We start from the raw sequence: 16,414 nt of genomic DNA, 5'->3' as shown, positions 1-16,414 counted from the left end.
GGAGTGTGGCAGAAGCAGAATGCCTTGCTCCCCTCTCTATGGTGCTGCCCTGGGCTTTTGTCTTCCACAGGGATTTTGCTGTTCCCCTGGTGCTCTCCAGAGTACTTCTTTGGTCATTTTAATTGAAATATAGTTGTTTATTCTTTGTTTTGGTCCCTTTTTGTGGAGAGGATGGGCTTTAGGTAACTCAATTTGGCCATCCTGCTGACATCACTCCAACTTATCTAGGGCTATTTTAATATTACTATTATTATTATTTGAGACAAGGTCTGGCTGTGTCAACCAGGCTGAAGTACAGTGGTGCATTCTCAGCTGACTACAACCTCTGCCACCCAGGCTCAAGCTGTCTTCCCATCTCAGCCTCATGAGTAGGTGGGACTACAGGCACGTGCCACTGTGCCCGATTAATTTTTGTATTTTTTGAAGAGACGAGGTTTTGCCATGTTGCCCAGGCTGGTCTCAAACTCCTGGGCTCAAGCCATCTGCCTGCCTGGGCCTCCCAAAGTGCTGGGATTACAGGCGTGAGCTCCTGGCTGCTATTATTTTTAAATTAATAAATACATTTTTTAATTTTTAAATTTTAATTTCTAGTAAGATAAATATTAATCCCCATATAAACAAAAGCTGTCTGGGATTCTCAATAATTTTAAAAAATATTAAAGGATCTTGAGACCAAAACCTTTTGAGAACCACTGCTCTAGATATTAAAATAACAATTAAATATAGTCTAAGGGTATTATTAACAACTTTATGCCACTAAATGTGATAATATAGACAAAATGGAAAGTTTCTTTAAAAACCAAAATAGAAAATTTGAATAAGCCTAACTCTTTTAAAGAAATTGAACCCTTTATTTAAAACTTTCCCATGAGGGCTGGGCACAGTGGCTCACGCCTATAAACCAGCACTCTGGGAAGTCGAGGTGGGAGGATTGCTTGAGCTCAGGAGTTCAGGATCAGCCTAGGCAACATAGCGAGACCTGCTCTACTAAATATCAAAAAAAGTTAGCCAGGTGTGGTGGTGTGCACCTGTAGTTCCAGCTACTTGCAAGGCTGAGGCAGGAAAATCGCTTGAGTCTAGGAGATCAAGGGTGCAGTGAGCTATGATCACGCCACTGTACTCCAGCATGGGCAACAAAGTAAGACTCTGTCTCAAAAATAAAAACCAAAAATCAAAAATAAAACCCTCCCACAGGGAACACTGTAAACCTAGATGACTTGATTGGTGAACTCTTCCAATCATTTAAGGAGGAAATAACCCAAATCTTACACAAATTCTTACAGAAATAGACATGTAGAGAACACTCGCAATTCATATAACCTTAATTCATGAAGCTGACCAGCATATTACAAGAAGAGAAAATTATAAGCCAATTTCTTTCATGAATGTGGTAGAAATTCTAAACTAAATATTAGTGAATATGTTTAAAAATCTATATAAAAAGATGATACATCTTGGCCAAGTTGAGCTTGTCCCAAGAATTCACCGTTGCTTTATCATTCAAAACTTATTCAATGTAATTCATCTTCCTAACAGAAAAAAGGAGAAAAGCAATCATCTCAATATATGGGGAAGAATAGCATGTGATAAAGTTCAACATACACTAATGATTAAAAAACAGCAATGAGAAACCCTCTTAGCCTGTTTTCTATAGGAATAGAAGGCAGTTGCTTTAGTTTGATGAGTAGTATCTGCATAAATCTTACCAAAAAAAATTACACTTAATGAAAAAATGCTGAAAGCATTCTCTTTGATGGCAGGATTACAGAGAATGAAAGCTTACTATCATCACTGCTTTTTAGCATGTCCTAGAGATTCTAGCCAAAGCATTAAGGCAAGAAAAGAAATAAAAATTGGAAGGATAGGAAAGAAGAAATAAAATTCTCATTTTACAGATGACATGATTCTGTGTGAATAATAATACATTTACAAATACAATAGTCCCCTGTTATCCATCAGAGATACATTTCATTTTTTTTTCTTTTGAGACCGAGTTTCACTCTTGTCACCCAGGCTGGAGTACAGTGGCGCCATCTCAGTTCACTGCAACCTCAGCCTCCAAGTTCAAGTGATTCTCTTGTCTCAGCCTCCTGAGTAGCTGGGATTACAGGTGCCTGCCAGCATGCCTGGCTAATTTTTGTATTTTTAGTAGAGACAGGGTTCCACCATATTGGTCAGGTTGGTCTCAAACTCCTGACCTCAGGTGATCCACCCACCTTGGCCTCCCAAAGTGCTGGGATTACAGGAGTGAGCAACTGTGCGATACCTTTCAAGACTTTCAGTGGATGCCTGAACCTACAGATAGTGTAAAACCCTATATAAATACTATTTTTTCCTATAAATACATATCTATGCTAAAGTTTAACTTATAATTAGGCACAGTAAGAGATTAACTATAATACTAATAACTAATAATAAAATAGAACAGTTATAACAAAATGCCAGCATCACTACTCTTGCATTTTGGGGCCATTATTAAGTAGAATAAGTATTACTTGAATATAAACACTGTGATATCACAACAGTGCATGATTTGCATCTCAGGAGGGACAGAATGGAACAGCACGAAATTTTACCACACTAATCAGAGCAGTGCACAATTGAAAATGTATGAATTGTTTATTGATGGAAATTTTCATTTAATATTTTCAGACCACATTTCACCATGGGCTACTGAAACCACAGAAAGCAAAACCACAGATAAGGGGGAACTACTGTAATGACTTGGATTCCGTAATGTTTACTGATGGTTGATAGCATTTCTTGTCATTAAGTTCATTCCTAGAATGTGGAAATCTCTTCAGTATGTGGAAGCACTTTGTCATTCCTCAAGTACAGGCAGCAAAGATCTTGCTTTTGCTATTACTCTTTTTTCTCTGCAGGTCCTATCTAACTCCTGTACGGGATGAGGAAGCAGAGTCTTTACGGAAAGCACGCTCCAGACAAGCTCGGCAGACACGAAGGTCTACTCAAGTGAGTGTGGCTTTTTTTTTTTAATGTCATTTTGTCTATCTACCCTTCTTTTGGAGGTATGATCAAAACACACTACAATATCCATGTTCATCTGCTGATTTGAACAAACACACACAAACACACACACACACACACACACACACACACGGCTTGGCATGGTGGCTCATGCCTGTAATCCCAGCAATTTGGGAAGTCAAGGAGTTGAGACCAGGAGCACTCCTGACTTGAGGTACGAGTTCGAGACCAGCTTGGCCAATGTGGTGAAACCCTGTGTCTACTAAAAATATGAAAATTAGCCAGGCATGGTGTTGAGTGCCTGTGATTTCAGTTACTCGGGAGGATGAGGTAGGAGAATTGCTTGAACCTGGGAGGCAGAAGTTCCAGTGAGCCAAGATTATACCACAGCCCTCCTAGGCAACAGAACAAGACTCCGTCTCAAAAAAACAAGACAAAATAAAACACATACATGAAAATGACTGCCCTATTCCAGCCACAGTCTTAAAAACTTTCATTGTGTTGAATCTTACACTACATAGAACCAAATTAATTTACAGCTACATCTACCCATTCTCACCAATATTCCTCCAGACTTAGAACAGGTTTATCTCCTTTCCTTCACAAGATTAATTATTCCACTTGTGCTCAAAGACCTTAAGAACCCCTGTACATCCCTATATCCCTACTACATTTTAAGAATCCCTAAGGGAAAAGAGTTTGGCAGTTCCTCAAAATTTTAAACATAGAGTTACCATTTGACTCAGCAGTTCTGCTTAAGAGAAATGAAAACATGTATTCATATAAAAACTTGTGTATAGGTGTTTGTAATAGTATTATTCATAATGGCCAAAAAGTAAAAATAAGCCAAATGTCTGTTAACTAATGAATGGGTAAATAAAATGTGATATATCCATACAATGGAATACCATTTGGCAATAAAAAGAAATGAAGTACTGATACATGTTACAACATGGATGAACCTTGAGAAAACATTATGCTAAGTGAAAGAAGCCAGACAAAAACACTCCATATATTATATGATTCCATTTATATGAAATATCCCAAATAGGCAAATCCAAAGAGACAGAAATTAGATTAGTGCCAGGGCTAGGGTGAAGGCAGAATGGTGAGTGTGTGGTTTCTTTTTGGGGTGATGAAAATGTTATGAAATCAGATGTGGTAATAATTTTATAACTGTGAATAAACTAAAAACTAAGGAATTGTGTACTTTCAAATGGTGAGTTATATGATATAAGGATTGTATTTTAATAAAGATGTTACAAAAGGAATCCCTGAGGGAGTCATTGAAGCAGTTTAAGGGAATATGACATAGTCTACATTATGTGTTAGAAAAATCACCCTGCAGATAATTGATGGGAATGGTAGGTAGAGGTACGTTTGCCAAGCCTGGAAGCAAGAAGACTTGCTGGGAAGCTGTATTGTAGTCCAAGCTGTATTGTAGTCCCAGGAAATTACAAGGCAATGAAATCAAGTTGTAATGACAATGAGAATGGAGAGAAGGCTATGAATTTCTTATTTAAAGAAGCAAAGAAAGATGAGCCCCTGAAGCAGGATGAAAAGAAGCAGCAAGAGCGGTGAAAAGAAAATCAGAAAATAGTAGCAGCATGGAAGTAAATGAAAAGTCCATTTCCAGTGAAAAGGAGAAGTTCCACAGTTTTGAATACTACAGAGGTCAAGTAGCAAATTTGATCACTGGAAAAGAGACATTATATATGGCAGCAAAAACACGCTTGTTGTCTTCCTTGACTCTCCCAAAGTAGGTTATATATTCTTCCTTTATTTTTACTTGATGATTGTCTATTTCATCCACTAGAATGTAATCCCCATGAGGACCAAGACTGACTGTTTTTTTGTTTTGTTTTATTGTGGTGAAATATATCTAACATAAAACTTACCAGTTTTACCATTTTTAAGTTTACACAGTTTAATGGCATTAAGTACATTTACATCGTTGTATAACTATCACCACTATTCATCTCTAGAACTTTCTTCCTCTTCCCAAACTGAAGCTCTGTATCCATTAAATAATTACTCCCCATTTCCCTCTGGCAACCCCGCTTCCACTTTCTGTCTATGAACTTGACTGCTAGGAACCTCAAATAAGTAGAATCATATCGTAGTTGTCCTTTTGTGTTGTATTTTACTTAGCATAGTTATCAAGGTTCATCCATGATACCTGACACATCATGATACATGACACATTGTAGCATGTGTCAAAGTTCCTCCCTTTTAAAGGCTGAATATTTCAGCCTTTTATGGATACTGCATTTTGTGTATCCATTCATCTGTCAGTAGACATTGGGTTGCTTCCACCTTTTGGCTATTTAATGCTACTATGAGAATGGCTATACAAATATCTCCTTGAAACCCTGCTTTCAATTCTTTTGGGTATATACCAAGAAATGGAATTTGCTGGATCATACAGTAATTCAATTTTTAATTTTCTGAGGAACTCCCATACTGTTTTCCTTAGCGGCTGTACCATTTTATGTTCCCATCAGCAGTGCACAAGGGTTCTAATTTCTCCACATCCTCACCAATATTTGTTTTTTTTTGTTTGTTTGTTTTTATGAGATGGAGTTTCGCTGTTGTCATGCAGGCCAGGGTGCAATGGTGTGATCTTGGCTCACTGCAACCTCTGCCTCCAGGGTTCAAGCAATTCACCTGTGTCAGCCTCCCAAGTAGCTGGGATTACAGGCGCCCATCACCACACCTGGCTAATTTTTGTATTTTTAGTAGAGACGGTGTTTCACCATGTTAGCCAGGCTTGTCTTGAACTCCTGACCTCAAGTGATCTACCCACCTTGGCCTTTCAAAGTGCTGGGATTACAGGTGTGAGCCACCACTCCCAGCCTGGTATTTTTGCTAGTAACCATCCTAATGGGTGTGAAAAAGAAGACTGACTATATTTTTGCTCATCTTTTCCACCATCATACAGTAAATAAATCACTATATATTTATTGAGTAAATAAATGAGTGAGAAATAAATGATATGGGAAGATAAATTGCTCTGGATTGATTTCAAGTTTGTTTATGAAGGAATGGGAAGAGATGGGGAAGTTGCTGGAGAGGGGCATAGAATTGAAGGTGGGAGAGACAGGAACATAGAACTGTCTTAGAGGGAAAGATTCAGTAGAGAGGGAGTGAAGGTCCATGTCAAAACTTGAATAGATCTTTGAACTCCTTGAAATGTGTACATAATTTTTGAGGAGATTTTATTAGATTCTCAGTAGTCTTCATGAGATTCTCAAAGGGACCACTGACTCCCAAAGAAAGTAAAATCTAAGCTTCTTAGCATAGCTTACAAAATCTGTTATGACCTAGCCTCTGCCTGCTTTCCTCAAATCACCTATCCTCATTCTCCCTCTCTCCTCCCACTTTCCTTTTTTTGTTGTGTGCTTCATCTTTGCTAAGTTACCTACATATTTCTAAATCATCCATGGCCTCTCTCGTTTCTGTATCTTTGTACAGGATGCCTCTACCTATAATGCCTTTTCTCCCTCCCCCTACCCAAGTTCTTTTTACTCTTTAGAACCCAGTGTTAGGTATTCCTCTTATATATTCCTGTGTTTCTGTTTTAATACTTACATTCTCTCATTATACTGGTCTGTTTTCTTATGTCTTTTCTGCTAGACTAAAAGGTTCTTGACAGTAATCATTTGATTTGTCTTTGTAGTTCTAGTGCCTAAAGACACCTAATTCTTTATTAACAGAATGAGTAAGTAAATGAATTAATAGTAAAAAAGCCAGGTGTGGGGAGGGGAAGCAAGTTGTGGATACAGTACCTGATCAACTACCTTCCAGCTTTGGAACTTCCTTCTTCTGAGGACTCACGCACATAACTACTTGAGTTGGAATCAACTCATGCTCTTTCTAAACTCCTTTTCTCCCTTCTCCTGTAGTTTTGTCATCATTTGCCTTTCTTCTGTCTTGCTGCCCCTATGACCCTGCAGGGCGAACGTTAATTGTTGGAATATCCATATATGATTCCTAGAGTGACTTGGGAATTGATGTTAGAGAAAAGCTAGTCTAGGAGTTTTAAGAGGTTGTGTTGTTGTTATTCTAGCCTAGCTCTGAATTTTCATCTTGTTGAGCTAGGTTTTTCTTTTTTTAAGTGAAATTTTTTTCCCAGTATCTGCTGTTTAGAGAATCTCTGTTCGTAACCATTTGATCTTGGGAGGGTAGGGACCTTTCAAATAAAGATAAGGAGAACTATTTGGTATGGAAAAAGTACATCTATAACAGGCAGACATCAATGTTGACCTATTTTCTGGAGATCAAACTAGAAAAACTAAAGTATTACATTCAAAATATACCTAGACTCAGGCCTGGGTTCTTTGTACAGTGAGATGCTTATTTTAAGCATATATTGCTTGAAGTGACCTCATTATGCATTTTGGGGGGCTTCATTTTGGTATTTGATAACTAGTAGATCTTTTTGGGAATACTGCTGCTCAATCAAGAGTTATTCCATGGTTAGTGTGAATCAGCCCTGATCTTATGATATTTTCCCAGGGTGTCACCCTAACGGATCTTCAGGAAGCAGAAAGGACTTTCAGCCGGTCGAGGGCAGAGAGGCAAGCTCAGGAGCAGCCTTGTGAGAAGCCCACAGACACTGAAGGGCTTGAGGGGAGCCCTGAGAAGCATGAGCCCTCAGCAGTTCCAGCAACAGAAGCTGGGGAGGGCCAGCAGCCCTGGGGCAGGAGTCTGGATGAAGAGGTGAGCTCATTTTTGCTGGCATGTACTGTGCTAAAAGCAGGGTAATTAGTTTGGGGAGTGTCTTCTTCACTGATAGTTCAAAGGCTATGTTCTACCTTGCAATGGACAACTTACTCTGTATGGCTGTCTTTAGTTGGGAAACCTGTGTGACAAAAATTTAGAGGATGTTGGTCCTTAAATGACCATTTTTTTTTCTTCTGAGAGTTCACTGATGCTTTTGAATAAATGTCCTTCTATTCTAAAAAGAGAGATCATAGTATGACAAAATGCAAATAAAAATATAAGCATGTATTGAGTGTTTACTTTACTCAATACATGCTTACTTTATGCCGGCACTATTTTAAGTATACTTCTTATGTATTAATGCATTTAATCCTCATAACAACCCTCTGAGGTAAATATTACTATTTCTATTTTATATATGAGGATATTGAATCACAGAGGTTGAGGAATTTGCCCAACATTTCACATAGCCAAGAAGTGGTTAAGCCAGAGTTTGAACATAGGCAGCCTGACTCCACAGCTTGCTCTCTTAACTGCTAGTGTATTGTTTTTCAAACTCTTATAACCTAAGGGCTTACAAAGCACTCATGAGTGTCACCGTTGGGAAGGACATTTTGATTTATGTTTCATTTCTCTAGTGGAGTTGGTAGTCAAAGGTATAAGTTTATATTTAGGGTGAACATAACTCGTGGTTTATCTAAGATGGTTCCAATTACAACTGTTGTCTTTGTGTAATTATCATTACCACTCCTTTGCACTCTCAAAAGTGTCCCAGTTTGGACAGATAAATATTATGGTCACTGTGGTTATAGAGGAAAGTAATCTCCTTCTTGCTTTGACTCTGAATGGCTAGATTCCATAAACTGAAGTTCTATTTTGTATTTTGTTTGTTTTATAAGCTACTATTTATTGAGTACCTATTACCAGCTATTCTTCTAAGCACCTAATGCACATTTTCTTATTTAATCCTCATAATCCTCTCTGAAGAAGGTGTTATCTCTGTTTTATAGATGAGGATGTTATGGCTCAGAGAAGCTAAGTAACTTATTCAAGGTCACACAGCTAGTAAGTGCTGAAGCTAGAATTTGAACAAAGATCTGTCTGACTCCAAATGTACTACATTTTATTGTATGTGTCTTTATAAATCACAAAAATGTGTACAATCTCTATGTCATAAATTTAATGTGTAGTAAGGATTTATCTATCTCTGAGTCTTCCATAAACCACGTTAAGGCTTATTGTTAGGCTCTATCTGTCCTAACTCTCAGGTTGGAAAAAAAAAAGACAACAAAACAGAATTGCTTGAGCCCGGGAGGCGGAGGTTGCAATGAACCAAGATCGCACCACTGCACTCCAGCCTGGGCAACAGAGCAAGATTCCATCTCAAAAAAAGAAAAGAAAAAGAAAACAACAAAACAAAACTACAAAAAGGAAAATGGGAACTTTAGAAAGTTTCAATAAGCCTGGTTATGGCAAGCTAGTAGAGTATTCAGAACTCGGTAGGATACATTTGTTCTCTGTTCTCAGATAATCCCTACATTCTGCTGCTTAATGCTCCTGATCTTTTTGTTTCCCTACATAAACCTTGCCTTTCAGCACTCCATCTTAAAAAGGCCATCATTCTTGTTTTCATTACAAGATCAAAGGAATTTTTTTTACACAGTTAATGCTGTGTAGTACCCTTTGGTCAATTGATGAGTAATTCGCTTGAACTGCTCTCAACATGATGGGATTCTCAGAGTAGGAGTCTAGCAGCTGTTTTTTTTCTGTCTAATTAACTGACTTTAGCTTAGTTCACTTATTGAGGACCTATTCCCAGGTACTCAATATTGATCATCATCTACTCATAAGCCTCTTAATATAGGAAAAAAAGCATTTTGTATAATCCTGCTGTCCTTATCCTTTAGATGGACTTGACTTCTAGTATCTCATGTTGTGGATTATTTCCAGCCTATCTGTCATCGCCTGAGGTGCCCAACTCAGCCAGACAAACCCACCACGCCAGCATCTCCTTCTACATCAAGACCCTCACTCTACACCAGTTCCCATCTGCTACGGACAAATAGATTTTCAGTCCCTGATTCTGAGAGTTCAAAGACTACCACAGATACTACAACTGCAAAGGAAATGGACAAAAATGGTATGTAGAGCTTCAAAAGACACAGGCCCCTCCACAGTGCACATCCCCCAGATTCTTAAAGTTCATACTTTATTTTATCTCTGGCCAGAGAATCAAGAAGCAGATTTGGATGAGCAGTATTCTAGGAGGCTGTCCGTCCGAGAGAGGAGGCGGCCCAAGGAACGACGAAGAGGTACAGGCATCAATTTCTGGACAAAGGATGTAAGTGGATTGGTGTGTGCTGAGGCATAGCGTATTACTCTTGGCCACCATCCTTTCAGTTGAGTTTAAAAGAAAGAGTCCTGCATGGTGCCGTGAATCTTGCAGATTCTCAGGAAGTATTACTGAGGAAAAAAGAAGAAAGACCTAACTAGTGTGGGACTCATTTGGTATGTTCCTGCTAGATTGCCAGTATCTAGTACAGTGCTAAGCACATGGCAGGCACTCAGTAAATAATTGGCAAAGAATTAAAAAACTGGAAATATACAACAGCCATATAAACAAGTATAACAAGTGAATAAGCTTGTCAAGTTTTAGTAGTCCTTCCTAATATTCCCTGAATGTCATGTAGTGAGTCAACAATATCTTAATGCCACATATGAGCAGAGATTCTAACTAAATATTGTAGGAGTACTACAAGAAGTTCAAGGAACTTAAAACCTCTAAGTAATACAAGGTCACTTAGTTTTACTCTTTTGGAGAAAAAACAGAACAAATAACATAAAATAGATGAACTTTGGCTTTCAAATAAAGACAGATATACCAATGTTTACTAACTACAAATACACATTCAGTAGTTCCATTCATCCTCTTCCATATCTTGTTTGGTACCCTTCTCATTCAACCTTGTTATTGGCATTTTAAAGAACAAGTGGCCAATAACTTGGACAAGAGGACCTGCCTACCAATGACTCATTTGAAAATTGGACAAACTTTATTCAGTGAGACAAGAAATGAGACAGTAATAGTCATCTATTATAAATTATTTATTTATTTTTTTTGAGACGGAGTCTCGCTCTGTCACCCAGGCTGGAGTGCTGTGGCCGGATCTCAGCTCACTGCAAGTTCCGCCTCCCAGGTTCATGCCATTCTCCTGCCTCAGCCTCCTGAGTAGCTGGGACTACAGGCGCCCGCCACCTCACCCAGCTAGTTTTTTGTATTTTTTAGTAGAGACAGGGTTTCACCGTGTTAGCCAGGATGGTCTTGATCTCCTGACCTCGTGATCCGCCCGTCTTGGCCTCCCAAAGTGCTGGGATTACAGGCTTGAGCCACCGCGCCCGGCCTTTTTTTGTATTTTTTAATAGAGATGGGGTTTCACCGGGTTAGCCAGGATGGTCTCGATCTCCTGACCTCGTGATCCGCCCGTCTCAGCCTCCCAAAGTGCTGGGATTACAGGCTTGAGCCACCGCGCCCGGCCTATAAATTATTTTTAGATAAAAGTATTTTATTGTTATAGGGCCAAATTGATAAGTATTGACAAAGATGAAATTAAGTCTGTCTGTCTGTCATCTGTCTTAAAGATATCCCTTTTCCGGTCGGGCACGGTGGCTCACGCCTGTAATCCCAGCACTTTGGGAGGCTGAGGCGGGCGGATCACCGGGTCAGGAGATTGAGACTATCCTGGCTAATACGGTGAAACCCTGTCTCTACTAAAAATACAAAAAATTAGCCAGGTGTGGTGGCAGGTGCCTGTAGTCCCAGCTACTTAGGAGGCTGAGGCAGGAGAATGGCGTGAACCCAGGAGGCAGAGCTTGCAGTGAGCCAAGATCGGGCCACCGCACTCCAGCCTGGGCTATAGAGTGAGACTCCGTCTCAAAAAAAAAAAAAATCCCTTTTCCAATTGTGGTCTATTTGACTTTTTAGACTACAGGTGACATTTCTAAATTGCCTGCCTGTGATGGCTGTGAAAAGTAGCAGTAACAGAGCATCACTTGGAAGTCAATTCTCATTGCCCATGTTTGAAATGCCAAGATGCATAATTGATGGGATCTGACCTTGTTGCTTTCAAGGATGCCTCTGACGATGAGCCTCTTGATTTTCTTCCTTTTTCTTTTTTAGGAGGATGAAACTGATGGCTCTGAAGAGGTCAAAGAAACATGGGTAAGTGACAAACCAGTGAGGCTTGTCTCTTGAGAGCATAGTCTTGCTCTTGTATATAATTTTAGTAGAAGAAAGGGCAAGACTTATGCAGATTTTAGTTGAGAGGGAGTTTGGAGATAGACATTCCTCTAAGAGATGGGGCAGGTGTTAGTTTGTGGTACTGTTTTCTCATGTGGTGTAACAACGCCTGTGCTCTTGAACCAGTTTCCTACATTTTTCTTTGCCTGCTGCCAATCTTTCACCCTGTTAGAGGATCCATCATTTTCTCTCTTCTGAGTATGTTATTGGATTATATGAAATACTTTGAAATCTTTGAATGAAAAGTGATACCAGTTCCTTTTTGGATCCACACTAATAGAGAGGGACATAAATGTGGAGAATGTAAAACATCAGACAGTCCCCAAGTCATTTATATTTGACTTTGAGATAAGATTAAACATCTGGCATCTTATATAACTCTGACCTTTTAAGGCCTGACATCCAACTCTTCCCTGCAGTGAAAGGCCTAAGTTCAGCTTTTCCGAAGATACTCCAGGCTCCTGTAAGCCACTCAGACATGATTGGTGGTGGTTTTCTTTTCAGTACTGTTTTCCAAGAAGGAAGGAAATTGGTTTTGACTAAATTATTTGAAATACACATGCTTTTCTATTAAAATTAAGTAAAAAGATGACCTTTTTGTATCCTGCAACTTATGGGAAGTATGTTCTCAGAGTATATTTAATAACCTATACTGAAAATTAACATCTAACTCATCATTAGCAGAGAAGATATAAATAATATACTGTCATTTAACTGCCTATATTTTTGTCTAGATCCAAAACAGACAATAGTAGCCTTCCAGAAAGTAGTGTCTTTAATGACTAATGGTGACATAGGTGAGAATTGCCTGTCCTTGGTTGAAGCTGGGGCTACTTCATAAAGGCAAGCTGTGTGGTGTGGAAATAGTATATAGAGGTTCCTTGGAGCAAGAGTGTGTGCATGTGTGTATGTGTATAAATTACAGCAATTCTTAGTTTCTTCAAGGGGCTTGGAAAGGCTTTTGGAGGTAGGAAGAGTGAATACAGGAAAGTTCCTTTGGGGAATTGTAACTCTAAAGAATATGTAACTCAGGAAATATAACTCAGAAGATCTGAGTTATAGATTATAGAGTACTGAAATGGAACATTATCCATACAGAATTACATAGGCCATTTAAATCCAGGGAATTGCAAAAGGGAAGTTTTTGTTGTCTAAGAATGTCTTTTGCCAGTGAAAATTCTTTTCTCTACTTTTCTAATCTTCTTGGCAGTGGAAAATCCTAGCCTACAGGGTACCAAGTAAGGAAAATTAAGATGATCTTGATCTTAATCTTGATCTCTAGGAAGCAGTACTTCCTAGAGAATTTTACTTTAGGACTGTTGACTTGAAAGTATGAACAAAAGCAGAGACTGTTGCAGTTTGATGTGAAAGGCATTTGTCAGACTAAAAATACTCCACACATCCAATTGCATAAGGCATTTACTAGTGTTTACCATGTGTCAAGAAAACAACAATGTGAATCAAAAAGAATAAACAGCCCAGTATCTCTGGACTGGTACATTTGAATTTATGCAGGTAAGCTAGGGATTGCTATAAGAAATATATTCCAAGTTCCAATCTCCAGCCTCGCCAATAGTGCAGAAAGAAAGGCTGATAATGAATCAGCATAGGGTGAGGCATCCTTTTTGTCAAAGTTTTATATTTGCTTGTTTCATTTATTTCAGTTAAATTCTTAACTGTTTTTCTCCCTTGAGCACTCTCTCCTAATGCTAGCAGGCATGATGCCGTTATCTATATGGGCCTACAGAGCCACATGCCTCATCATGACCCAGTGTAAATTCCTACATTTCTACCTCAAGACAATCAGTAGTATCTTATGACCACCTCTCTACCCTAAATCCATTTTCATCCATCAGGCAGTACAGTTTACTCAGCTCTGCAACAGCAAATGAGCCAGTCAGAGTGGGGGGCATTCTATTGAAATGGTGCTGTTAACTAATCAGCATGGATACAGTTGAGAAGCCAGGGCAGCTCTTTCCTTTTTTGGTTTTTGGTTCAATAAAACTATATCTGCTATTGAGGTCATGCCGACTTCCTTCTCTTCCCTAGCCCACTCCTTAAGAGTGATAGTATCTATTATTTTTAAAGTTATCTCTTCCCAAGACTCTAATATCTTTTTTTTTAACTGAAATATAATTTACAATTAATGCACAGATTTTAAATATAGTGTTTCCTGGGTTTTGACACTTCTATGTACCAGCATAACCACTACCCAAATCAAGATACAGAACTTTTCCATCACCTTAAAACATTTCATCATTAATGCTCAAGAATAAGCAATACTAATTTATGGTGATAGAAATCAGAAGAGTAGTTGCCTCTCAGGACAGAGAATTGAATGGAAAAGATAGAAATCAACCAGCAATAATGTTTAATTTTTTTTTTTGAGACAGGGTCTTGCTCTTTCACCCAGGCTGGAATGCAGTGGTGCAGTCATGGCTTACTGTGGCCTCAACCTCCCAGGCTCAAGTGATCCTACTACCTCAGCGTCCCAAGTAGCTGGGACTACAGGTGCAAGCCACCACGCCCAGCTAATGTTTGGAGTTTTTCTAGAGACGGGGTTTCACCATGTTGCCCAGGCTGGTCTCGAATTCCTGGGCTCAAACAATCCTCCTGCCTTGGCCTCCCAAAATGTTGGGATTATAGGCATGAGCCACAATGCCCAGCCAATAATATTTAATTTTAATGCTAGAAAGGAAGCTTTAATGGTTATTATCTTTATCTTATGCCTCCAGTCAGAGTTAGACCTAAATGATTCAAAATACCTATGGTTTTTTCCCCCCTCTTCTTAAAGATTTCAAAAGAAGATTGTTTAATACTTCACTTATATAGCAGTGACAACAGCATGGTTTAGGAGACCTTTCTGTTGTTTAAACTGAATCTCTATTGAGGTCATTGAAGTTCGTTTCCTTTTTTATATAACAAGAAAAATGTAACCAACATTTATGTACAGGTAAGATATATGGTCAGGAATGGCCATAATGTTTGCTGTCAATAGAATATTTGGTCAGGGAAATGCAAATCAAAACCACAATGAAATAGATCATCTGATCTCTTAGAATGGCTGTTATCAAAAAGACAAAAAATAACAAAACCTAGTGAGGATGAAGAGAAAAAGAAACTCTTAATACACTATTGGTGGGAATATAAATTATTGTAGCCATTATGGAAAACAGTATGGAGGTTCCTCAAAAACTAAAAATTGAACTACCATATGATTCAGCAGTCCCACTACTGGGTATTTATCTAGAGGAAAGAAAAACAGTATATCAAAGAGATGATGCTCCTGGTGGTCTAGTGGTTAGGATTTGGTGCTCTTGCTCTCTCTCATGCTCTGTCTCTCTCCCGCTCTTTCTCTCTCTCAGTCTCACTCTCTCTGTGTCTTTCAAAGAGATATCTGCACCCTTATGTTTATTGCAGAACTATTCACAATAGCCAGGACATGGAATCAACCTAAATGTCCATTAATAAATGAATAGATAAATTAAATGTGGTATATGTACATAGTGGAATACTATTTAGCCATAAAGAAAACTGAAATTATGTCATTCACAGCAACATGAATGATCCTGGAAGCCATTGTGTTAGGTGAAATAAGTCAGTCACAGAAAAATAAGTACCTCATGTTCTCACTCATATGTAGGATCTTAAAAAGTTGAGCTCATGGAAGTAGAGAGTAGGATTATGGTTACTGGAGTATGGAAAAGGGGGACAGTCAGAGGTTGGTTAACAGATATAAAATTACAGGTAGGGGAATAAGTTCTAGTGTTCTGTAGCACTAAAGGGTGAATATACTTAATGATAATTTATTGTATATTTTCAAATATTTAGAAGAGAGGATTTTGAATGTTTCCAACACAAATTATTTTTGGTGATAGATATGCTGATTACCTTGATTTGATCATTACATATTGCATATATGTATTGAAATATCACTTTGTACCACATAAATACGTACTATTATAATGCATCAATTTAAAATTTTTCAGAAGAGAGTATGTGATAGACTAGTCATGCATTGCTATGCTGGGGACAGCAAGGAACATGCTTAGAAGGCTGGGGACCCTACTTAAGCCCAACATAGTACATAATTTTAGTCCGAACCCATCCCCATTGGTAAATCCATGCACCAGTGAAACTAACATGAATATTTAAAATTGGCATCTTAGCACCTGCTTGACAGATGTGTTTAAAAACAATTCTGTTTTGTTTATCCACATTAGGTATATGACAGTCTCTGAGAATCTTAATAGATCCTTTGTCTTTCTAAATAAAAAATAATCTGCATCTTAATTTGAGGAATAGGGTTATTCTAATTATATCTGAAAACGCTTTTATATTCAGCAGTGTGTTTGCTGTTTTCTTTACTATAGTAGTAATCACATAGAATGTTTGCCCTGGAGG

The 16,414-nt window shown here is 38.5% G+C and overlaps 2 protein-coding genes across 16 annotated transcripts in view; both read left to right on the top strand.

Moving 5' to 3' along the window:
* The window catches only part of TMEM183A (transmembrane protein 183A), a 604,310-nt gene that overhangs the window by 135 nt on the left and 587,761 nt on the right, over positions 1-16,414 (top strand). The window lies entirely within an intron of this gene.
* PPP1R12B (protein phosphatase 1 regulatory subunit 12B) overlaps positions 1-16,414 on the top strand; it is a 236,885-nt gene that overhangs the window by 134,197 nt on the left and 86,274 nt on the right. For all 15 annotated transcript variants that reach the window (XR_007720109.1, XR_007720110.1, XR_007720111.1 and 12 more), the window contains 5 exons: positions 2,883-2,973; positions 7,507-7,710; positions 9,664-9,853; positions 9,942-10,054; positions 11,891-11,932. Coding sequence is in view for 11 of the 15 variants with exons in the window: in XM_050762871.1 (XP_050618828.1) it covers positions 2,883-2,973; positions 7,507-7,710; positions 9,664-9,853; positions 9,942-10,054; positions 11,891-11,932 (640 nt within the window). In the remaining 4 variants the exon portion in view is untranslated. The remainder of the gene's footprint in view (positions 1-2,882; positions 2,974-7,506; positions 7,711-9,663; positions 9,854-9,941; positions 10,055-11,890; positions 11,933-16,414) is intronic.

Source organism: Macaca thibetana, chromosome 1 (genome assembly GCF_024542745.1).
Source record: "Macaca thibetana thibetana isolate TM-01 chromosome 1, ASM2454274v1, whole genome shotgun sequence".
NCBI classification, from domain to species: Eukaryota; Metazoa; Chordata; class Mammalia; order Primates; family Cercopithecidae; genus Macaca; species Macaca thibetana.
This window is presented reverse-complemented; position numbering and strand designations above follow the sequence as displayed.